The 24,724-nt window shown below is 42.7% G+C and overlaps 1 protein-coding gene across 12 annotated transcripts in view; it reads left to right on the top strand.

Annotated features, from left to right (window-relative positions):
* Positions 1 to 24,724, top strand: part of KCNMA1 (potassium calcium-activated channel subfamily M alpha 1) — a 648,117-nt gene that overhangs the window by 334,194 nt on the left and 289,199 nt on the right. For 11 of the 12 annotated variants that reach the window (XM_087702562.1, XM_087702561.1, XM_087702560.1 and 8 more), the window contains exons 4-5: positions 906 to 999; positions 6,186 to 6,297. In XM_087702562.1, the coding sequence (XP_087558688.1) occupies positions 906 to 999; positions 6,186 to 6,297 (206 nt within the window). Of the gene's footprint in view, positions 1 to 905; positions 1,000 to 6,185; positions 6,298 to 23,109; positions 23,923 to 24,724 lie in introns of those variants that run through there. The other variant, XM_087702559.1, reaches the window with a different exon arrangement.

Here is a 24,724-nt window from a genome sequence, read left to right as displayed (position 1 = left end):
TAGGTGGGTGTGGCCACGGTGGGTGTGGCCACAGTGGGTGTGGCCTAGTCAGCTTCCTGCACCCCAGGCTCTGGAGGCTTTCCTCGAGCCTCTGGGAGGACATAAATTGCCTCTCCCGGGCTCCAGAGGCCTTCCGGGAGGCCTGTTTTGCCCCCTCCCGTAGCTCCGTGCAGGTCCAGCACTTACCTCACATCCAAAATGGGCTGTGCGGAGACTCCAGGGAGGGGCGGGATGAGGTGGGCGGCCAGGGTTGGAATTTGGGGGTTCTCTGAACCAGCCCTAATGTTAGCTATGGGTTCTCCCGAACTCAGGCAAACCCGTAGAAGCCCACCCCTGAACTTAACCAGTGGGGTGATTCACTTCACAATGCCGGCAAGAAAGGTTGTAAAATGGAGCAAAGCTCACTTAATGAAGATCTCGCTTAGCAACATAAATTTTGGGCTCAATTGTGGTCGTAAGTCAAGGATTACCCACATCAAATACAAACCCTGGAAAAATAATACTGCAAGAGGGTATAATATCCACAAAAAGGAATCAAACAATATACCTCCGGAGCTCATATGTTGCACCATCTATTCCAGTGTTTCTCAACCTTGGCCAACTTGAAGTCCGGTGGACTTCAACTCCCAGAATTCCCCAGCCAGCTGTGCTGGCTGGGGGATTCTGGGACTTGAAGTCCACAGGACTTCAAGTTGGCCAAGGTTGAGAAACAATGATCTATTCCTAACCGATGCACTAATCTATCATGCTGTCCCAATACCAGTGGAAAACACCAAATTTATATATTCCTGAAGACGGACAGGGTTGGAGTCACCTAAATCTTAATTTTTAACCTTATTTTTTTTTCTGTGCTGGTTTTCTTCCTCCAAATAATTCTGATCTTTTCTTTTCTTTTTCTTAAATAGCCCCATAGAATCTTGCCAGAATTTCTACAAAGATTTCACATTACAAATAGACATGGCTTTCAATGTGTTCTTCCTGCTCTACTTTGGCTTGCGGGTAAGTGTATCCCCATACCTGGGTTGTGTTTTGGAATGTGTGTGTGCAAAATGAGTTGCAGCCTTCCCTTCCCCAGATGTTTTCATCGGGGAACCTACCAATTTGATGGAAGCCCTTTATCCTGATGGCTTATTTAGTATCTACGGGCGATCACTAAGTGTTGTATCTAATGTTTTATTATGAATGTATTTTTACAATGACTATGATAATGATTTACAATAGAATAACAGAGTTGGAAGGGACCTTGAAGGTCTTCTAGTCCAACCCCCTGCTTAGGCAAGAAACTCTATACCACTTCAGACAAACGGTTATCCAACATTTTCTTAACAACATCCATTGTTGGAGCATTCACAACTTCTAGAGGCAAGTTGTTCCACTGATTAATTGTTCTGTCAGGAAATTTCTCCTAAGTTGCTTTTATCCTTGATTAGTTTCCACCCATTGCTTCTTGTCCTGCCCTCAGGTGCTTTGGAGAATAGCTTGACTCCCTCTTCTTTGTGGCAGCCCCTGAGACATTGGAACACTGCTATCATGTCTCCCCTAGTCCTTCTTTTCATTAAACTAGACATACCCAGTTCCTGCAACCGTTCTTCATATGTTTTAGCCTCCAGTCCCCTAATCATCTTTGTTGCTCTTCTCTGCACTCTTTCTAGAGTCTCAACATCTTTTTTACATTTATCACTATTATTGTATGTACATGGAGAGCTTATGCACCAGAGACAAATTCCTTGTGTGTCTAATCACACTTGGCCAATAGAATTCTAATTCTATTTCTAAAACTTGCCTATCTCTTCTGAGCAAACTACTTGAAGGAATTGCTGAAACCCACATTGGAATGAGGAATGCCATGCAACACACACACACACACACACACACACACACACACACACACACACACAAGCACTGGTGACACCACCACAGTTGGAGTACTGCATCCAGTTTTGGTTACCACCATACAAAAAAGATGTTCGGACCCTAGAAAGAATGCAGAGAAGTGCAACAAAGATGACTAGGGATCTGGAGGCTAAACCATATGACGAACGATTACGGGAACTGGGTATGTCTAGTCTAAGGAAGAAAAGGGCTAAGGGTGACATGATAGCTGTTGTCTTCTACTTGAGGGCCAGTCACAGAGAAGAAGGGATCAACTTATTCTCCAAAACACCTGAGGCCAGGATAAGAAGTAATGGATGTAATTACCAAAGGTGCTTTTCAAAAAGCAACTGGATTTTCTTGAGGTTTTTGTTTTTTCTTTGAAAACATTTCACTTCTCATCCAATAAGCTTCTTCAGTTCTTGAATGAACTGAAGAAGCTCCTTGGATAAGAAGTGAAACATTTTCAGGGAAAAACCCAGAAAGTCTAGTTGCCTTTCGAGAAACGCCTTTGGGACAACGAAAACCTGGATGATTGAGAATCTCCATAGACAGATGGAAGATTATCAAGGAGAGATACAACTTAAAATGAATAAGACATTTCCTGACAGTGAGAAAATTATCATTGGAATGGCTTACTCTGCAACTGGAGGCTTTCAAGAAGAGATTGGACAACCACTTTTCTGGAAGGGCATAGGGCCGTGATGGTGAACCTATGGCACATGGAGCCATTTCTTAGGGCATGCGAGGCATTGCCCTGTCAGCTCTAGCACGCACGTGTGTGCTGGAAAGCTGACTTTGGCCTTCTTTTGAGGCCATTTTTCACCCTCTGGGGGCTTTCTTGAAGCCTCCGGAGTGCAAAATCCACCCCTGCGGGCAAACTGGAAGTTTGGGAACAGACTTCCAGCTTGCTCGTAGGGCTGGTTTTTGCCCTCCGGAGTGCTCAGGAGCCTTCAAGGAGGCTTCCCTGAACCGGTTTACATGTAGGGTCACTTTTTGCCCTCCAGAGCCTTCAGGGAAGCCTCTTGAAGGCTCCAGAGGGCGAAAATTAGCCCTACGAGCAAACCAGAAGTCAGTTCCTGAATTTCTGGTTTTCCCATAGGGCTGTTTTTTGTGCTTCAGAGGCTTCAGGGAAGCTCCTGAAGCCTCCAGAGGGCCTCCAAAGGTGTATGTGGGAAGCTGATTTCGCCCTCCCCAGGCTCCTAGAAAGTCTCTGGAGCCTGGGGAGGGCAAAAAAGCACTCAAAAAATGGGGAGAGCGCTGGTCACATGCGCATGCTCACGGGGAAGGGGAAGTGCACGCATGCACACTGGGTCATGCGCATAGCATGTGTGTAGCACCTCCACGCAGGACCCCCCTGTGCTCCCCCCGCTTTTGGCACGTGAGCCAAAAAAGGTTTGCCATCACTGACATAGGATCTCCTGCTTGAGCATGGGGTTTGATGAGAAGACCTCCAAGGTATCTTCCAACCCAATTATTCTGTGGACTTTGAGGAGTGGGTTTAGTCAACCTCTAGCCATTAGTCTTTCTGGAACACATGTGGCTGCATACATATGCATATTACCAGACATATTTCTGAAGGTGGTGGCGCACATTTGAAAGACACCTAGCTAGAAGGGCCCCAGAAGCAAAAAGGCAATGTAGAGTTTCATAAAGGAAAGGAAGGGAAAGGAAGGGAAAGGGAAGGAAGGGAAAGGGAAGGGAAGTGAAAGGGAAGGGACAGGGAAAGGGAAAGGGAAGAGAAGAGAAAGGGAAGGGAAGCGAAAGGAAGGGAAGGGAAAGAAAGGAAAGAGAAAGGAAGGGAAATAAAGGGGAGGGAAGGAAAGACAGAGGAAAGGAATGGAAAGAAAGTGAAAGGAAGGGAAAGGAAAGGGAAGGAAAGGAAGGGAAAGGAAGGGAGGGGAAGATAAAGGAAAGGAAAGGAAAGAAAGGGAAAGGAAGATAGGAAAGGAAAGAAGAAAAGTGCTAGGAGAATGACAAGTTACTCTTCTGCTACTTCTCCCAACAGGCTAATTATTATTATTTTGTAAGGAGGTAGGGAAGGAATAAAGCAAGCAGAATTTGGGGAAAGTTTAAAATTTATTGTACGGCATAAACATTGTATGAATATAATAACAGCAGCACCCATATTACTGTACTTTCTGAAGGAAATATTGCATAATTACTTCCCTACCAATATCATTCCTATAATAAAGGATATATTATGTATTATCTATCCATTATCCATACATAAAATAATGATTTCTTCCTAAAGGAGAATGCATTATAAATGGCCTCTTTTTTCATGGTGCAACAACATCCTTTTAGTTGTTATAACTTTACAGAATATGAATGGATTGTCAATGCCTGTAGAGATAGGAAATGGAATAATTCAGCGTCTCTGTGAGAACATTTCTTTTTTGTTCCTGTGACAAAAGAGATTTCCTGAAATAAAATAGTGACCAATTCCAGGATTTTAATGTAACTCAAAAGCAAATAAAAACAGAGAAATGGGGTGAAGTTTATGCTTTGTTTTCTGGGTTTTATCCAGTGGTGGGATTCAGCCAATTCACACCTATTCGGGAGAACCGGTTGTTAACTTTCTAAGCAGTTCAGAGAACCAGTTGTTGGAAGAACTCTCATTTTGTTTTTTTCCACTTACAGGACTAACCCTGTAAGGAAGGCAGGAAGGGAACATTCTGGTGTTGTTTCTAGCCTAATCTTTATTGCCCTGCTTACAGAAACTGCCTCTCTGGTTAACCCTTATTACATTGTAACAGCTAAGGCAAAGTGCCCATCGACGCGAGTGACGTTGAGTTGGCCACGCCCACCAAGTCACATGACCACTGAGCCCCACCTATCCAGCTGGTATTAGGACAGAGAACCGGTTGTTAAATTATTTGAATCCCACCTCTGGATTCAGCCGGTTCGGACCAGTTCAGGCAAACTGGTAGCTCCGACAATCAGTTTGTGTGCAAACCAGTTCGCTCTGACGATCAGGTTGACCTGCCCACCTGTCCCTGCAGTTTACTTACCTATATCCTCTCAGCTGATTCGCGCGGCAGAGCAGATTGCTGTGCCTCAGCTGTGTTACTCCCCAGAAGTAACTTGGAAGGTAAGTTTTGTTAAAAACTGCTGACGCGCTGAGAGTGTCACCAAAAGCAAGCGATCACCAAGCCAGTTGTTAAACCGGCAAGATCCCACCACTGGAGTTATATCATTTGGAAACGCTACTTGTATTTTCCATTTGTTGAATTTTAAACATTGAAAAGTAATACAATTTCCGGTAAGGCCCCACTTAGAATGCCGCACCTAGTTTTGGTCGCCACGATATAAAAAAGATGTGGAGACTCTAGAAAGAGTGCAGAGATGAGCAACAAAAATGATTAGGGGACTAGAGATTAAAACATATGAAGAACGGTTTAGGTGTATTGTGGCATCTTATGACAGACAATACTGCCTCTCAGGCCTGATAAAGCCTTCGTCTAAGTTTGATTTGGGATTTGGATCCAGGGCCAAAGTCAGCCACTTCTACAGGGCGGGGCATAACCTTTTCCTAGGGGGTCACAGCAACACTTGTAATAACAACACAAATAATTCATACACCATTCGAAAGCCCATCAAAAACTGAGTTTATTGACACGATTTAATAGTCAGTATGACCACCATTAGCCCTTCGAACAGCATTCAAACGAGGTGGATAAGAACACAACAAATCTTCAAACAGTCATTATTTTGCAATTCTAGGGCGGGGCATAACCTTTTCCTAGGGGGTCACAGCAAGATCGACAGCAGTTTACAACTTCCGCGACACCTCATTTTAAAGCCCATAAAAAACTGAATTGAATGAGCTATTAAATGTTAAATTTGCTTTAAGAATGGCTGGAAAATTCGATTCGGAAGAACAAAGGATCATTGACAGAATAAAATACATTGCCTTTCGAGAGGCACCTCGTTTGAATGCTGTTCGAAGGGCTAATGGTGGTCATACTGACTATTAAATCGTGTCAATAAACTCAGTTTTTGATGGGCTTTCGAATGGTGTATGAATTATTTGTGTTGTTATTACAAGTGTTGCTGTGACCCCCTAGGAAAAGGTTATGCCCCGCCCTGTATTACGGTTCCATTACAGGTCCTAAAAGGATTCTACTGTAGATGTCAGATGCGAAACCCAGCCTACTCTGTGGGGCTGAAAGATTGCAAAACCATTCCTTAGAAATCTCATTCATAAAGCAGGGATGATCCGTGGTCCAAATATGGTCCTTGCCTAAGAAATTTTTTAAAATTTCACTTATTTAATTCTTGTCTGTCTGTCTGTCTTTCTTTTTTTACAGTTCATAGCAGCCAACGACAAGCTATGGTTTTGGCTGGAAGTAAACTCTGTGGTTGATTTTTTCACCGTTCCTCCCGTGTTTGTTTCTGTGTATTTAAATAGAAGTTGGCTAGGTAAGTATAACAAAATTGTTGTTTCTCATTGTGTATGTGAGAAGGAAAATGCAGGTACTCCTTTACTTACAACCTCTATTGGGAACATAATTTTTGTTGCTAAACAAGAAGGTTGTCAGATGAGCCAGGCCTGATTTTACATGCCTGTTGACTATGGTTGTTAAGTGAATCACTATAGTTATTAAATGAATCTGGCTTTCCCCATTGATATTGATTGATGTAATCCATCTAGGAATGTCAAAATAGTGATCACGTTGTTCTGACCTAGGCTTCCTGAGACCATAAAAAGCACACGGTTAGTCCCCAAAACCCTCTTTTTATTTCAACAGCTGTGAATTATATTCATTCACAGCCCATAATGAGTCACAAATAGTTTGTAAAGAGTCCGACAGAAGTCTGCCACAGTGTTTTGGGATAAGGCCAATAAGCACCCACCTTTATCTCCTGTGAAACACTGTCAAAGACCTAATTGGCAATTAGCTTTGCAAGGCCACACGGAGCACAGAGTCAAAACGGAGCTTCAGAATTTAAACCAACCAGAATGAACAAAGATGCTTCCTGCAAAGGCTCACGGTTCTTTGCTCCTCCTTTATGTCTTATGGGAGGGGCCAATCATCTCCAAACCTCACTCCCGAGTCACCCCTTTTGTCTTAACTGTTCTTGCCTTCTGGCAGCTCTGCGCATGCGTGCACTGGGAACAGGCTCCCCCTGTTCCTCTGCCTCGTTGCTGTCTGATTCTGGAGGCTCCGAAGGCAGCACATAGCTACCAGATGGCCCTGGCCCCCTCTCTGCCTCTGACGCAGAGCCCTCATCAGAGCCTTCCCCAGGCTCCAGGACTGGCCCATGTTCCTCCCCAACCTCCTCACTGTCCTACTCTGCTGTCAGCTCCGCCGGTCGTCGGTGGACCACAACACATGTGACCCCAGAAACACTGCAACTGTTGTAAGTACAGACCAGTTGCCAAATGCCCAAAGTTTGATCACGTGACCTTGGGGATTGCCGCAACAGTCATAAGACTGAGCACTGGTTGTAAGTTACTTTTTTAAAAATACCATTGCAATTTCAACCAGTTGCTAAACAGAGACTTGTAAGTCAAAATTGCCTGTAGAAGAGAAAATGGCCACTTGTAAGGAGGTGAAGAGGCATTTGTTGGGAAGCGACCAGCTTGTCTTCTGAACTGATCCCAGGAAATTTCCAAGAACATTTTTTTTTTGCAGTCATTGTTCTAGGATGGTATGAGGATTCCTATCTGAGCTAGATAACCTCTAAGATCCCTTCTTCTAACTCTATGATTCTATACTTTTCATTAATAATGTGCATTGCCATATTCTGAAAAATGCAAGCTCATTCAGATAAAAATTCAAAGTGAATCCTAAAGGTGCTTTTTCTTGTTTTTTTCTTTGAAAACATTTCGCTTCTCATCCAAGAAGCTTCTTCAGCTCTGACTGGGGAATGGAAGGATTTATACTCCTTGCAGACACCTGGTCATTTGCATCCTTTTAGAGGGTCCTTGAAGCCCTTGGAGGTTTATCTGTGTCCTCAGGGTCACCTGAGTGGTGCAAACGGTTCCTGTAGTCTGCATTTTCCCCCTCTGGGAATCCATTCCTACTCCTGCACCATTCCAATGGTGTTCATCCCAAATTGTATAGCTAAAAGTCTGTAGAGATTCTGTCATCCAGGTCACGGTTGTCCCAAAGGTGCATTTTCAGGAGACAACTGGACTCTCTTGTTTTTATTTTCTTTTGAAGACGTTTTGCTTCTCATCCAAGAAGCTTCTTCAGCTCTGACAGGATTTCCAGAGGGAAAAAAAATGGCAGACTACAGAAACAGTTTGCACCACTCAGGTGACCCTGAGGACACAGATAAACCTCCAAGGGCTTCAAGGACCCTCTAAAAGGATGCCAATGATCAGCTGTCTGCAAGGAATATAAATCCTTCCATTCCTCACTATCCTTTCGGAGCTGAAGAAGCTTCTTGGATGAGAAGCAAAATGTCTTCAAAGAAGAAAGTCCAGTTGCCTCCTGAAATAGCACCTTTGGGACAACCATGACCCACATGACTGAGAATCTCTACAGACATTGAAAGTGAATGAATCTCTGCATCTACTTTCAACAAAGAGATAGTTGATTGTGTTCATTATGTGATCTATCTTCCTGACACATTTTCGTGGCAGGAAGATTTTAATGTTTATGTGGGAGAGATTTCCTATGCTGGTGGAAGGAGACCTTTGGCATCACTCAAATCTGTCTTCACTAAGCTCATTTTAAGCAGCACTTACCATATTAAGTTACTATGATGTGAGTTTCTCCTGATGGCTGCCATTTGTTCATTTTCCTAGTGCCAGTAACTAAGAGCTGGATTAAGTTCGATTCGCTGCCATGCTGAGCTGAGCATTTTCAAATGAATCATTTTGTTACGGTTGGACAAGGAAAAATGCAAAGTTTGTTTTCATTATATTTAAGTGTGATTTAACATTGCATCACGGGAATTCTCAAACTTTGGGTACAATAACTTTTGCAGACCGAATAAGAAGTTAAGCTTGGAGCAAATGTTGACAATGTTTTCATTCGATGTGGATGTGAGAGAGGGGGGGGCAGAAAGAGGGAGAGTGGAAGGAGAGAATGAGAGAGAGGGAGAGGGAGGAGAGAATGAGAGAGAGGGAGAAGAGGAGGAAAGAGAATGAGAGAGGAGGAAGAGAATGAGAGAGGGAGGAGAGAGGAGGAAGGAGAGAATGAGAGAGGAAGAGAATGAGAGAGGGAGGAGAGAGGAGGAAGGAGAGAATGAGAGAGGAAGAGAATGAGAGAGGGAGGAGAGAGGAGGAAGGAGAGAATGAGAGAATGAGAGAGGAAGAGAATGAGAGAGAGGGAGGAGATAGGAGGAAAGAGAGAATGGGAGAGGGAGAGGGAGGAGAGAATGAGAGAGAGGGAGAAGAGGAGGAAGGAGAGAATGAGAGGGTGGAGAGAGCAAGAAGAGAAAGAGAGGGAGAGAGGAAGAAGAAAATGAGGGAGAGGGAAGAAGAGAGGAAGAAGACAATGAGAGAAGGGAGAGAGGAAGAAGAGAATGAGGGAGAAGGAGAGGGAGGACAAGATAAAGAAGAGAATGAGAGAGAGGAAAAGAGGAAGAAGACAATGAGAGAGTGGAAGGAGAGAATGAGAGGGGGGAGGGAGGGGGGAGAGAATGAGAGAAAGGGTGAGAGAGGAAGAGAAGAAGGAGAGAATGAGCAAGAGGGAGAGAGAGGGAGAGGGAGAGGGGGAGGGAGGGAGATCCCTATAGGGATTCACAGATTCCCAAATCATAGTTTGAGTAGTCTTAACATGATGTATGAGCCCATCCAGCAAAAAAAAAACAAAAAAAAACAAAAACAAAAAAAAACCCAGAACTGTTCTGTTCTTTCACAGTTATTTCATGGGTGAATCAGAATAACATAATCCTGGTGCTTCCACTGAGTTGTGGCTAGTGTTTTTCTTTCTAAAATCAGGTGGTTGGGGTTTTTTTTGGGGGGGGGAGGGGTGGTTTCTGAAATCTGGCACACATTTTTCCCAGATGAAGCTGTTCCCCGATGCTTTGTCTGCCTCCCTGTTTTAGTATTTCAAATGGCTTTGAAAGAAGATAAAAGCAGTGTCAATCTTTCATCAGTTCAAATAAAGTTGTGATTATTATTTAAGACCACAAAGAGGGACAGTGACATATGGCGATAATTATAAACTTCGTAACTTTAATTTAGCGTTCGGTAACTCGCGACTTCATCTGGTTCTGTCCTGTTGATTTCATAAATCTCAAATGATAGAAGTTGTCAAGACTTTTTTTTAGTCTTGTTTTTAGAGCTGTATACTTCTGCCCTCTTGTGGCTATCTTGAAGCATGACCGCATTCTTACTCCAATGAGCTACGCTGGGAAATTCACGAGGTGAAAATAATAATCATAATCTTGCTAACGTTCTAAGCACACTATGGATTTCTGCTAGGCTTAAAAAGATCCCATCAACCCTGAATGTTGCTTTCTAGTGGTAATATTAAGTAAAGATAAAGGTTCTCCTCGCACCTATGTGCTAGTCGTTCCGACTCTAGGAGCCGGTGCTCATCTCAGTTTCAAAGCCAAAGAGACAGTGCCGTCCGAAGACATTCTCTGTGGTCATGTGGCCAGCATGACTCAACGCCGAAGGCACATGGAACGCTGTTACCTTCCCACCAAAGGTGGTTCTTGTTTTTCTACTTGCATACGTGCTTTTGAACTGCTAGGTTGGCAGAAGCTGGGACAAGGAACAGGAGTTCACCCCATTACGTGGCACTAGGGATTCGAACTGCCAAACTGCCAACCTTTATGATTGACAAGCTCAACATCTTAGCCACTGAGCCACCATGTCCCTATTTCTACTGGGAATATTAGAAGCCAATTTTATGCCAGATATGTGCTACCCTCAGAGAAGGGGGTAATTACAGATTGTCTTCAACTTACAACTAAAATTGAGACGAAAAGTTCTGTTGTTAAGCCAGAGATTTGTTAAGTGAGTTTTGCCCCATTTTATGACCTTTATTGTCACCGTTGTTAAGTAAATCACTGTGGTTGTTAAGTTAGTAACAGTGTAGTGAATTTGACTTCCCTGTTGACTTTGCAGATTCATAGGTCACAAAAGGGGATCAAATGACCCCGGGACACTGTCAAAACTATGAGACAGTTGCTAAGCATTTAAATTTTGATCGTGTGATCACAGGGATGCTGCGATCCTATGATCACAGAGGTGATGTGACAGTCCTAAGTGCAAGTACAGATTGTAAGTCACTTTTTCTGAGTATGTCGTAACTTTGAGCCATCGTTAAACAAATGGTCCTAAGTCAAGGACTACCTGTAAATGTCAACTTGTAAACCATTTCTGGCCTACTCTCGAGTTGCCATAGGCAGGAGAGGGGAGAACTGACAGACCAGCTCAGCTGCTACGACCAGAAGCACATTCCACGCATAACTTTCTCCAGATTGTATCCCAGGTTACCAGAGCCAGCTGGAGAGGCGTATTTTCTACAGCCCGGGAAAGTGCTCCATTGGAGAATGTGATTTATTATACACCCTTGAAGGAGGGGGCAAACAGGGTCATAGTTGAGCCATAAATTATATGGGGTTAGAGCTGACTACACTTGGGTACCTGATGACATGTTGCTCCTAATAAATAACTGGATTTCTTTTGAAACTTGGCTTGAGGCTCATGAATTAATTAGGGCATCTGTCGGAACCTTGACAGTATCATGTTTTGGAATGAACCAGGGAACTCTCTGGGATCTGTAAATTGAGAAATTTAGGCATAAGGTACCAGAACAACATTGTGAGCTGATCAGAGTATCTTTATTGTTGCCTACGTAATTTACAAGAATCACGCCAGGATTCTTGGGAATATCCAGTTTCTCTAAAAAGACCCAACTGGAAAATAAGTCCTAGCATGATTTTTCAGGATGCTTGAAATATAAGCCCTAACACCCCCCCCAAATAAGCCCCAGTTAAGATCGTCAGCCAAACAGAAGTATTTTAGAATCGTATTGTCCCCAAAATACCTAACTGGAAAATAAGCCCTAATGCAACTTTTGGAGCAAAACAATAATAATATAAGATCTTATTTTGGGGGAAACTCCAATAGTTAGATAAAAGCTTTGGAAATTCTCTGGGGGATCTAGACTCCATTGTTTCCTCCTCTGCAAGGACTTCAAGGTTGCCTTTTCAGTCCTTCCCTCATTCTAGATGGAGATTTCGCCACCAAAAGAGGCTGCACAGGTGCAGCTCAGTCCAAATCATGGCCATTCTTCATTCCATGTCCCAAGGAGAATCTCAGGTGAACCATGCAGCCAAGCTTGAGAAACAACCCCAATCTACTTCTGAAACTCCGTAGATCCCATGTGGCATTTGACCTGGCCCAATCAACCAGGCCCTTCGTCCCCACTGTCATTGAATCAAACAGAAGGACGAGCCAACTCTACCTATTGAAAAAATGAGAGAGCCGATGATGAGTGGCTTGGAAAATTACAGTGACAGCCCTAACCACGATTTCTTTTGAGCTCTTCACTATTGTTGTGGCCCATCAGTGGCCAGCAAGAGCTTGTGGCAGACTCAAAGAGTTGGGGAGGAACATGGGCCGGTCCTGGAGCCTGGGGAAGGCTCTGATGAGGGCTCTGCATCGGAGGCAAAGAGGGGGCCAGGGCTGTCCGACATTTATCAGCTGCCTTCGGAGTTGGAGATCAGTGGGGTAGAAGAACAGATGGAGCCTGTTCCCGATGTGTGCACGCACAGACCTGCCAGGAGGAACAGTTAAGGAACAGTTAAGGAACAATGGCTGACTTGGGAGTAAAGGCACAAGTGGACGGTGAATGGCCCCTCCCATAGGGAATAAAGAAGAGTGAAAGGGGAGTGGAGTTTGCAGGAGACACTTAGTTCACTTAATTGGTTTGTGACTCTCAGAGACTCCTTCCTAAGTACTTTCTTGTACAGCGTTGCGTTTGGAAGATATCGGCCTGGCAGCTCCCCAACCCTGATGAGGTCTGTGGTTGTACATTCACCCTTGTTTTCCGGGACTTTGCTGAATGTGAATGAGAGGAATTCACAGTAACTTAATAAAAAGAGGTTTTGTCGGGACAAGGAGTCTGCTTCGTGGTTGGGGAAGCCTAGGTCAGAACAACTATTCCTTCTGTTCATAAACAGAGCTGACCCAAGGCTGCAGGGCATGTCCTAAGCTAGCCTCTTCCATTTAGAGCAGTTGTCATTCCTTGAAATGAAATTAGATCAGCTCCCATTTATGCAATGTACAGGGCCAGGGGCAGGAGGGGGGGGGGAGGAAATAGACATTAACCATTAGGCTACCAAATGTTTTGTGACAGATCAGGGAATTCATCCGAGGTTGAACTGAGAGACTTCCATTCCCATAAAAAATATACTGCTGCTTAAAAGTGATCATGTTGTTACCCAAACTATTGTTAACATCTGTTTTACTTGTCATAAATTACATTCAGCATTGCCCTGTTGAAGGGCTTCATAAAAGCATAAGCTATAATGATACCCGTGAAGGTTGATGGTTAAAATCTGTGAGATGGCATAACAGTGTGATACAAGCCATTCCTTATCTTAATAGTTGCGGGAATTGGGTATGGATAGTCTAGAGAAAAGAAGGAGAAGGGGGAACATGACAGCAGTAGTCCAGTATTTGAGGGGCTGCCACAAGCCACCAAAAGACAAGACAAGAAACAATGAATGGAAACTAATCAAGCGGAGAAGCAACCTGGAATTAAGGAGAAACTTCCTAACAATGAAAACAATTAATCAATGGAATGGCTTGCCTTCAGATGTCGTGGCTGCTTCCTCACTGGAGTTCTTTCAGAAAAGACTGACCAGCCACCTGTCTGAAATGGTATAGGATCTCCTGCTGGGGGTTGTACTAGAAGACCTCCAAGATCCCTTCCAGCTCTATTCTGATTCAGGAAAATGATTTCAATGGATGAAAACTAATCAAAGAGAGAACCAGCTTAGAACAAGGATAAATTTGTGAGAACAAGTAATCAGTGGAACAACTTGCCATCTTACGTTGTGGAGGTCTTTAAGAATAGATTCTGCCTCCGTCCATCTGTCCGTCTGTCTGCCTTTCTGTCTGTCTGTCTGTCTGTCTGTCTGTCTGTCTATAAATCATCCCTCCTCCTTCCCTCCCCCCATCTCTTTCTCCATTCATCCATCTCTCTATCGGATTAAGCTTAAATGCAAATTTAATGGTCAAATACCATTTTCCCCCAAAGCATCTTATTTTCTTTTGACCCCCGAAATAAGCACTTGGCCTTATTTCCGGAGAGGTCTTATTATATTTGAGGTGCAGAAGGCAGGCAAGTGTGGTCACCTCATGGCTGCTGCTGTGTTGCAATATTTTCAGGGAGGGCTTATTTTCGGGGAAGGGTTTATTTCAGCACATACGCTCAAAAGCTTATTATCCAGGGTGGTCTTATTTTGGGGAAAACAGGGTAATTGTGTGGATGAAAACTGGGACAGCTTTTTTTTTTTATCTAAATGGGCCTTTATGATTCTTTTATGATGAAGAGTTTTTCAGGAGACTTGTGTCTAAGCTAATTAAGAATGATAGGCAGGGAATGTTGAATCACCTTGCATGAAGGTTCTGTCAAGACAGGAATTGCCTACCTGTGATCATTTGCGTGTCTCATTCCTCCTTTTCTGCAAATGTATATAGTTTGTAAAAAAAAAGAAAGACTGCATCCTGACATCTCCTCCTTTTGAACACAAAATCAAAGCCATTGTTTATTTAACTACACAGAACAGGAAAAAACAGTTCATGCTTTTTTAAACATGTGCCTTACTAAGTAAACAAGGAAAGATACTTTTTATTTTAAGAAAAACATAGTATAGTAATAGAGGTTATGAAAAATACTTTGAAATGCTCCACACAAAATCCATTGAGTTCTGGTGCTTTAATTTTTTGTCTATATATGTCCACCTTCGGGGCTCAGTGGCGAAGATGCTGAGCTTGGCGATCATAAAGGTTGGCAGTTTGGCGGTTCAAATCCCTAGCACCGCATAATGGAGTGAGCTCCCGTTACTTGTCCCAGCTGCTGCCAACCTAGCAGTTCGAAAGCATGTAAAAAATGCAAGTAGAAAAATAGGAACCACCTTTGGTGGGAAGGTAACAGCGTTCCGTGCTCCTTCGGCATTTAGTCAGGCCGCCCACATGACCACAAAGACGTCTTCGGACAGCACTGGCTCTTTGGCTTTGAAACGGAGATGAGCACCGCCTCCTAGAGTCAGAAACGACTAGCACGTATGTGCGAGGGGAACATTTACCTTTACCTATGTTCACCTTCGGAGTCACTCTTGGGTGCTGAACAAGCCCCTTGGGAATATTTTGTGCTCCTCCCCTGCAGGGTTGAAAAAGATTCACTGGTCCAAAGTCACCCTGTGCTTAAAGAGGGCTGGAACTTAGCAATTTACCATTTTCTAGCTCATTGCCTTTAACCATTATACCAAACCGACTGTGACTTTTCCATCTCTGTTCATCCAAATCATTTCTTCATTCTTCATTTCATCCAAGGGGCACCTAATAAACGTTGCTGTAAGAAACCCAGCTGTGGAAGGTCGAGGTTAGCTTTTAAAGCCTCTGCATTGTAATATATATTCTCATGTTTATTATACCGCCCTGAGTAAATAATGGGATTAAATAATGGGATGTGATGGATCAGTGGCTAAGATACTGAGGTTGTTGATCAGAAAAGTCAGCAGTTCGGCAGTTCGAATCCCTAGTGCTGCATAACGGAGTGAGCTTCCGTTACTTGTCCCGGCTTCTGCCAACCTAGCAGTTCAAAAGCATGTAAAAATGCAAGTAGAAAAATAGGAACCACCTTTGGTGGGAAGGTAACAGCGTTCCTTGCGCCATCGGCATTTAGTCATGCCGGTCACATGACCATGGAGACGTCTTCAGACAGCGCTGGCTCTTTGGCTTTGAAACAGAGATCAGCACCACCCCCTAAAGTCGGGAATGATTAGCGCATATATGTGAGGGAACCTTTACCTAATTTATTTGATTCTTTTTGTTAGTTTTTCTTGTCTTCAATGTGGTTTTATATTCTGTAAGTCAACTTGAGTCGCCATGAGTAAAGAGGCGGCAATATAAATTCAACAAATAAATAAATAATACATTAAATAAATAAATAAAGTAGATAGATAACCTGTGGCCTTTGCATTTGGGAAAAACAACCGGGCCTGGAAATGTGATATTTCTATATTTGTAAATACAGAATAGATCAAATGTTAAAAAGCAGGGTGGTTACAATGTATAACTTTATATCTTCGCATGTAGATTTTGCCAGGACGGTTTAAACTGTGTCCAATGTTTTAATTTGTGTTTTAAAAAAGCATTTTTTTTAAAAAAGGAAAGCAACCGTGATGAAAGAACGGAAATACTACGAAAAAAAGCCCTCGCTTGAAATGATTTCCAAAGCTTGCTAGTAAATCTGGAAAGCAACAGATGGCTTCCCTTCTCTCCCGTCCCACGCAGTTTCTAACACATGGCTATTATAGCACAGGCGCAAGTGTGGGGACTAATTTTGCCATATTTCCTTGGCGTGAAAAGTTCTGAACATTCGAACGTGAGCCTCGGCAGTTCTTCCGTGAAGGGGAAGGAGAACAAATCCTCTCACTTTCAGGAAAACGTTTTGCTTTTCCTGCTGTCACTCAAATTCAGAATGTAATGCATTCTTGTCAAGATGTCGCTGGCGGTGAATGCCTCTTCCCCTTCTGAATCACCTTTACGTCCAGATCATTGCGCCGCTTTGTTATTTGAGAGAAAGTCACCTTCAAGGTACCATATTTTTCAGACTACAATACACACTTTTTCTTCCCTCCAAAAGTGGAGGGAAATGTCTGTGCAACTTATACACCAAATATGGGCCTCCCGAAACAACCCCCCTCCCCCCGCATGTCCCATTTTTGCAAAAAAATGGGCCAATTTTGGGGAAAAACGGACCCATTTTGGGCAAAAATGGGATGCGTGAAGGATTTGAGAAGCCTGCAGAGTCTCCTGGGGACTGGGAGGACAACAATGGGATGTGTGGGAGGTTCGGGAGGCCAAAAACAGGTCAGTTTTTCACAAAAATGGGGCATGCAGAACAGTGGTGAAGTTCTTTTTTTAAAAAACTACTGGTTATATGAGCATGGCTTGGTGAGCGTGGCAAAGGAAGGATACTGCAAAATCTCCATTCCCACCCCACTCCAGGGGAAGGATATTGCAGAATCTCCATCCCTTCACCACTTTGGGGCCAGCCAGAGGTGGTATTTGCCAGTTCTCCAAACTACTCAAAATTTCCCCTACTGGTTCTCCAGAACCTGTCAGAACCTGCTGAATTTCACCCCCTGGTGCAGGGGATTTGGGAGGCCTGTAGAGTGCTCCTGAGGGCTGCGAAGGGTAAAAACGAGACATATGGGAGTTTTTGGAGGCCAAACCCGGATCCATTTTTAGTAAAACTTGATGTTCAGAGGGATTGGGAGGCCTGCAGAGTGCTCCTGGCAGCCGGGAATGGCAAAAACCAGAGTCATGGAGGCCAACAACTATTTTTCTCTCTCAAAATCTAGGTGCGCCTTATACTCCAGTGCATTTTATAGTCCAAAAAATATGGTAAACTCAACTTCTGGTGACTTCACTGATAATCTGTGTAGTTCACATTCCTAGTATAGTCCTGTCTGATATAACTACATCTGATTTACTTGTGTGCAAATTCACTGGAGAAGGCAATGGTACAAACTAGGAAGGGGAAAGCAAAGAACACGCTGGCTTGATAATGTCGAATCTGATGAAAAGTTGAACATATAACAACTAGGGGGAAAAGCTGCCCTTGACAAGGTACACTTGGACTGTAGACTTGGGCTGTATACAAGAGGCATGCTAGGCAACTGAACCATTTCCACAGGACCTGCCTCTGCAGATTTCTGAGGATCCGGTGGCAGGACAAGGTGCCATTCACGGAAGTCCCCTCCAGATCAGACCTGCCATCAGTTCACACCCTGCTGATGAAAGCCCAGACACGCTGGGCAGGCCATGTTCAAGGATGCCAGACCACTGCATCCCTAAACAGTTCCTCTATGGTGAGCTGTCTCAAGGAAAGCGATCGCACGGGGGACAGGAAGGAAGTGATACAAAGACTCGTTGAAAGCCTCCTTCAAGTTCCTCGAAATTGACACCACCTCCTGGGAAACCCTGGCACAAGACCGATCGACATGGTGCATGCTGATTCACCAAGGCTGCCAGACATTTGAAGACAAGAGCAACAACCACAGCACAAGAGAAGCGAACACTCTGCAAAGCCAGAGCTGCAAATGCTGCAACAGTGGTGCCCACACGTGTCTGCCCGACACATGGCAGAACAGTCTGTGCCCATATAGGCCTTATCCAACCACCTGCGGACATACCGTGGACAACCCACAACCCATTAGATGTCAAGGTCCTCTTTGAACACGATGTATGAACATCATCAGCATGGAGATCACTTGCCTATGAAGTCACCAAAAATGGACATAGCTGAACAGTTAAAACTACTATTAGGAAAGTCCCATACCTAGAGATTTCTTTCTCATTCAAACACTTATCAGACATGACCCTGCTTAATTTCTTAAGACCACATATAGTCAGCAAGATATTGTCAACTAGCTACGTATATTTCACACTTTCCTGGCTTTATAAAGTCTGTAGTTTGCATGCATATAACAAAGGAGAAGAACTATTTTTCTGTTTATCCCGCCTTCCTGTTTCTTGGAATGTGAATTGTGAGAATTTCCAGAACGGGTAACCAATTGGAGGACTCCTTTTGATAGTGGGATAAAAGATGACAGAATAATAGAGTTGGAAGAGGCCTTGGAGATCATCTAATGCAACCCTCTGCTCAAGCAGGAGACCCTACATTGGTGATGGCGAACCTATGGCACGCATGCCACAGGGGGCAGGCGGAGCCATCTCTGAGGGCATACGAGCCATTGCCCCAGGTCAGCTGAAGCGTGCCTGTGTGTGCCAGCCAGCTGATTTTCAGCCTTTCAAGGGCCTCTGGAGGGCCAGGTGAGGCTGGTTCTCTTCTTGATTAGTTTCCTTCTTGTTCTGCCTTCAGGTGCTTTGGAGAATAGGTTGACCCTCTTCTTTGTGGCAGTCCCTTAAATATTGGAAGGCTGCTATCATGTTACCCCTAGTCCTTCTTTTCTCTAGACCAGACGCACCCAGTTCTGGCAACCGTTCTTCATATGTTTTAGATACCAGTCTCCTAATCATCTTTGTTCCTCTTCTCTGCAGTATAAGTCTCTTCATTATATTTTCTGCACTAAAGGAAATTTATTTTTTGAGGTACATATTGGAATAGATTCAGGTGGATGGCTAGATTTCTGAAGCTGATAAAAGCAAAGGTGGAAGAAAGGGGAAAAAACAAATGTGTAGGTATACCTAAATAATATCTTTTGATCTCTTTATTTTGACGTGGGGGTTTTCTCAGCAAAAATGGGTCTGTAGGTGTCTTTAAAACTTGACCCCAGAGGGTTAGTTCATTTTCTCCCTTTTAGCTGTGCAAGTATTTGATTCAAAATACAATACTAAGGCAATTGGAATGGTTGAATTGAATCGGATGCCCTTTTTCGGAACTGAATCAATGGTTTAATTTGATTCCATTCAACAATCTGATTTGGGGGACTCGCAATCAAATTGATTTGACTTGCCAAATCAAATCAAGCACTCAAACTCCATCAAAAGAGATGTCCATATCGTAGACGGGTGTCTATGTTAAAGACAGTATTCTCTGCTAAGAATTTTTTACTTTCCTTTATTTTTTACAGTATGATGAAGAATGCAAAAGATATTCCTTATCTAAAAAGAAATAAGAAAACTTTTGCAAACCATTATGAAGTTAAGCTGATTGTTCCTTAGCCAATTATATTTTTGTAGATATGATTTTATCCCTTTAATAGAGAAAGTAGACATATTTAACTTATTCTTGCTTTCTCATGAGTAGCTTCCAGCCAGTATTTAAAAGTAGTTTTTCAACTCTGTGAAAAGAAGAAATAAAATCTAACATGTCCTGCATGTGGGATACGTCAGCTTCCTCTCTATGTTGAAATTTTAATACCCCTTGTGCACATTTATTGAAAGTTCATAGAACTCCCTGAGACCGAATAAAATAAAATTTGGAAAAGTGGGAGTTAAATAATGATTCATTATACGATAGTTTTCAAGCTTTAAATTCATCACAGAAACCATTTTTAAATGATTTTGATTTAGTGTCCTTTCTGTAATCTTTCAGGCTTTCTCCATGGCATTAAATATCTTTTACAACCCAGGGATTTAACTAATGCAAAGCAATATAAATTGAAATAGACCCCTTGTAGATTTTGGCCATTCTCTCTTAGAAAGCCAACCTAAGTTTGTTGCAGAAGCCTAATTAGAGACTATTTTTCCAAAGTATCCACCATGTTTTGTTGTTTCAATTTACTTCATTTTTGTTGGCAACTAATGTGTAAGATTTTTTTGCTTTCTTCTGCTTTAAAACATGTCGCGATCAGAATAAAACAGAGTTGGAAGGGACCTTGGAAGTCTTCTAGTCCAACATCTTGCTCAAGCAGGAAACCCTATCCCATTCCAGACAAACGACTGTCTTAAACAGCGTTCCGTGCGCCTTTGGCAATTAGTCATGCTGGCCACATGACCATGGAGATGTCTTCCGACAACGCTAGCTCTTCAGCTTTGAAACGGAGATGAGTCGGGAACATATGTGCGAGGAGAACCTTTACCTTAACACTAAAATGTATTTAGGAAAAAGCAGTGCTAACAAAAACAGTAGAACTGAAGAACTAAATTTGGATTTTCTTTACCAAAAACAAACAAAATCTCTACCCTGAGTCATAAAATAAAGAACATTCTGAAGGTGTGCAAAAATATATTCTCAGGAGGCAAGCAAAGTTTCAGATGAAAATGAGAAGCTCTCCAAGAACATTGGAAATGCTTCAAAGAGACATAAGCTCTGCTTTTTTTGGGGGGGGGGGGCGCTAGCATGATACAAAAAAAAATGCATAAATAACCAGGGCTTTATTTTATATATCAGAAATGAACAGCATTTATCCGAAAGTTAGATGAAATCTGTCAGATTTCATTTGGATCAGTTTGGGGTATTATTTTTTGACCTGTATTCCTTTTGTCTTCTACACTAAATTCCATTCGATGCTGGTTTTTAAATTAACTTTTGCTTTTGTTAATATTATTCAAAAGTCCTATAATTTATGTCTTTTTGTGCAAACCTCTTGCCTTCTTAAGTTATAACTAGCTGATAATCTGGTGCTGCCTGGGTATTTATTTATCCTAAACCTCCTTCCATGAATGTTGCTGCAATTTCTAATGTTGGATTTTCCCCCTTACCAGAGGGAGCCTCCTTGTGGAGTACTTTGAAGCCGTTACCATGGCAATTCCACAGTGCTGTACTGTAGAAACCATTTTGAGGCAGTATGGTAGAAGCTGTTTTAAGGCACAACAGGCTGTATCTTAACAGAACAACCCCTCTAAGGGGTGTTAGGGGTGTCTTACCCCCACAGTATTTGTTTCCAGAGAGTAAGTCATCTGTGTAAGAAGTTTGGTTGAAATTGTTCAAGGCGTTCCAGAGTTATGTTGAAACACACACACACACAGAGCCATTTTGATAGATGATAGATAGATAGATAGATAGATAGATAGATAGATAGATAGATAGACAGACAGACAGACAGACAGACAGACAGACAGACAGACAGACAGACAGACACACACAAGTGAGAGGTGAAGCCCAGCCAAGGATGAAGATTTTTCTCCCTTCTTGACAAATTATAACTCTCAGCACCTTACAAAGAAGAACTACAATCTAAATTAGGTTGGAGGGCTTGCTGTTTCCACTAACACTTTGTTACTCAGTAGAAGAATAGCTAAATTTTAATTTAACAAGCATAGACAATGCTTTATAGCCCTTTCTTAATTTTCTTGACCAAAATGACTGTGAATAACCCTGAACTAGCTTTTGACACGACTGGAATGAATACTTGAACAGTTGTGAAACTGCAGGAAAATTTGTGATAAATTTTGGAAGCTGCTATATTTTGCAGATGTTCTCACCGTTTATGAAATGTGGGTTTATATATGATAATCATGACAAAGCTCCTATCCCAAATATCCTGGCTGAATTCTTTGTTCTTAGATTAGGACAATGTTTAGATAATGAAGAATAACATCTCACTCTTAATACAGGTAGTGCTAGATTACAAGCACAATTTCCGTGGCTAAGTGAAATAGTTGTTTAGCAAGTTGTGCACCATTTTACGACTTTTCCTGCAACAGTTGTTAAGTGAATCACTGTTTTTAAGGTAGTGACACTGTTGTTAAGTGAATCGGGCTTCCCCATTGACTTTGGTTATCAAAAGTTGCAAGTGATCTCAGGACACTGCAACCGTCATAAATGTGAGTCAGTTGCCAAACGTTTTAATTTTTATCACATGACCATGGGGATGCCGTAACAGTCATAGTAAATGTGTAAAAGAGTCCTGACTCCTAAGTAACTTTTTCAGTGCTGTTGTAACTTCAAACGGTCACTAAATGAACTATAGTAAGTTGAGGCAACCTGTACTTGGGAGAACCTGAGGAAGCCATCTTGGTGATTCTAGGACAGTGTTGGCAAATCTTTTTGGTATCAAGTGCTGAAACGGGAGCGCAGGCACGTGGGGGGAGCACCAGAAACTGTAAGAGCAGCTCCCTGGCATGCATGCGCGGGAGCTTCAGAAACCAGAAGAGCAGTTCCCAGGCATGCATGCACACGCTGGGAAGCTGAGCTTCCGGTTTCTGGTGTGCACATGCTCAGTAGTCACCTGCTCTTCCGGTTTCTGGTTCAAAGACCAGCTGGCACGCTGGAAATCAGAAACTCAGCTTCCTGACATGGTTATGTATGCCAGCGAGCTTTCTCTTCCAGTTTCCGGCACTCCCATACACGCGAAGACCGACTGGCCAGTGCCAGAACCCAGAAGAACAACGGGTGACAGCTGGCATGGCCAGAGAAATGACCCTACGTTCCACTTCTGGCATGCGTGCCAGAGGTTCACATTCATGGTTGTACGATATCGCTGGAAAAGAAAGGGCTAATATTTTTGGCCTTGTTACCCCCCATCCTATAAAATTTTCACACTCCATCCCAAATGCCCCAAATTATATTTCTGAAATCTACATCCCAAATTTCTGCAGCAGTTTCTGAGATACTGGAGGTATTTGCAGGTGAGGGGACTTCTGTACGGCCTGTGGGCTGAGGGACGCCCTTAGATAAGGTGTGTTGCAGAGGCTGATTGTTGCAACCTTTTAAAATTTTGTCTTGTGTGCCTGGCTCCACCGCAGCTTCAAACATTCTGGATATTATACTTTCCATGTGGAACAGTGGAAGCCAACTTCGATTTGTGTGAATTAAAAACCTGTAAGGGCGAGAGTTGACCTTTGTTGAAACCCATAAGCCTTTTCTGGGACAGCCAGATACCGTTCGTTGTGGGCTCGCTGATCCCCCTTCTTCAGTGCTAATCTGTTTTGATTTCTCCAGCTGGAAGGATACATTTTGGAGTGGGTATGAAAGAAGATTATATAGCAATATCCGGACAGGGAATGCCTTTTAAGCCGTGATATTGTAGATATCAAACAAGATCTGTTTTCCTATCAAGGACTCAGTCCTGCTTTGGCAATCTTCTCGAGAGGGTAGGGAGCAGAAAGGAGCGAAGGAGTCAAAAGGCCTTTTCCTCTAACGATCCTGAGATAATTTTTTCATATAAAGTCAGACGCAGAATATCTCACTCATCTGCCAACACATTTTGGGATAAACAACTGATTCTCGGTAGCCTAAGGAAGTAATCTTTCGCCGATCCTTCCAAATTGGGCTGTGATGATTCCCAGCAAGATGCTGGTCTACAACATCCCTTCAGGGGGTACTCGCACAGAGACGTTTAAACCCCGCCGAAAGAAGTCCCATGGAGATTTATTTAAAAATGGATACCGAGTCAAATCTGGCCCTAGTAGCCTTGACAAGGACGAGCCGCATACCTTTCGACAGACTCTGGGGTCTTGTTACAGAATTGGCTACCACTGGGGTAAGAAATGTTCAGCTGACGGAGGGACTGTTTTCTGAAGCAAATTATTTATTTGCAAGAAATGCAGTGTTTCCCATATCAATTAGGAACATAGGATTCTCACCCCCTTCCTCTCTTCCTTGTAATTTGTGAAGCTAAAGAAAAAATATTTTATTAGGATTTTCTTTTAATAACAGAGAGGGTGGGGGGAAGTTTTACGGAGATGTTTCAACAAGATTAGACCAATGGTATTTTATTTAAACATGATTTCTCACATGAATCCTTTCCTAATAGCCTTTCTTTAAAAAGAAGCATTATTCTTTTATGGAGACTCATTTAAAAATGTAAGCAATCCTTCTCTTCCAAAGATTGTCAGCTTCCTTTCCTTCAATATTTCTTTTCCTTCACTCTACCTCCGTGACTTTTCTCTCCCTTCTTGTATTGAATATCTTGATCTACACAGAAAGGTAAAACTGTTTTTAATTATTTTTTTAAGAAGAATAACCTTGTTAAAATGGATTGCTCAGTTAATCATTTTAGGGATGTCATTTCCTTTTCTTCATTATTGAAAGCCAGTATAAATTTTAAGGTATCACTGAGATTTTTCAGTAGATACACACCTTTGCCAATGTTTGAGCCATGAGCCTCAAATCTAGCAAAGGAGTGTTTTTTCCTCCAGCAAGTTTCTTTGCTTTCATTTCATCTTCAGTTTATATATCCTTGGTCTTCACCTTTCTACCTGTGATTTCTCTAGGATTCTCCCCAGCCTCATTTAAAAAGAAGTGTTATTAGAAATGCACACAATATTAGAAAACCAGTTTGC

The sequence above is a fragment of the Thamnophis sirtalis genome, unplaced genomic scaffold, assembly GCF_051295495.1.
Source record: "Thamnophis sirtalis isolate CommonGarterSnake01/CBP01778 unplaced genomic scaffold, rThaSir2_p1.2 scaffold_15, whole genome shotgun sequence".
Classification (NCBI taxonomy): domain Eukaryota; kingdom Metazoa; phylum Chordata; class Lepidosauria; order Squamata; family Natricidae; genus Thamnophis; species Thamnophis sirtalis.
This window is presented reverse-complemented; position numbering and strand designations above follow the sequence as displayed.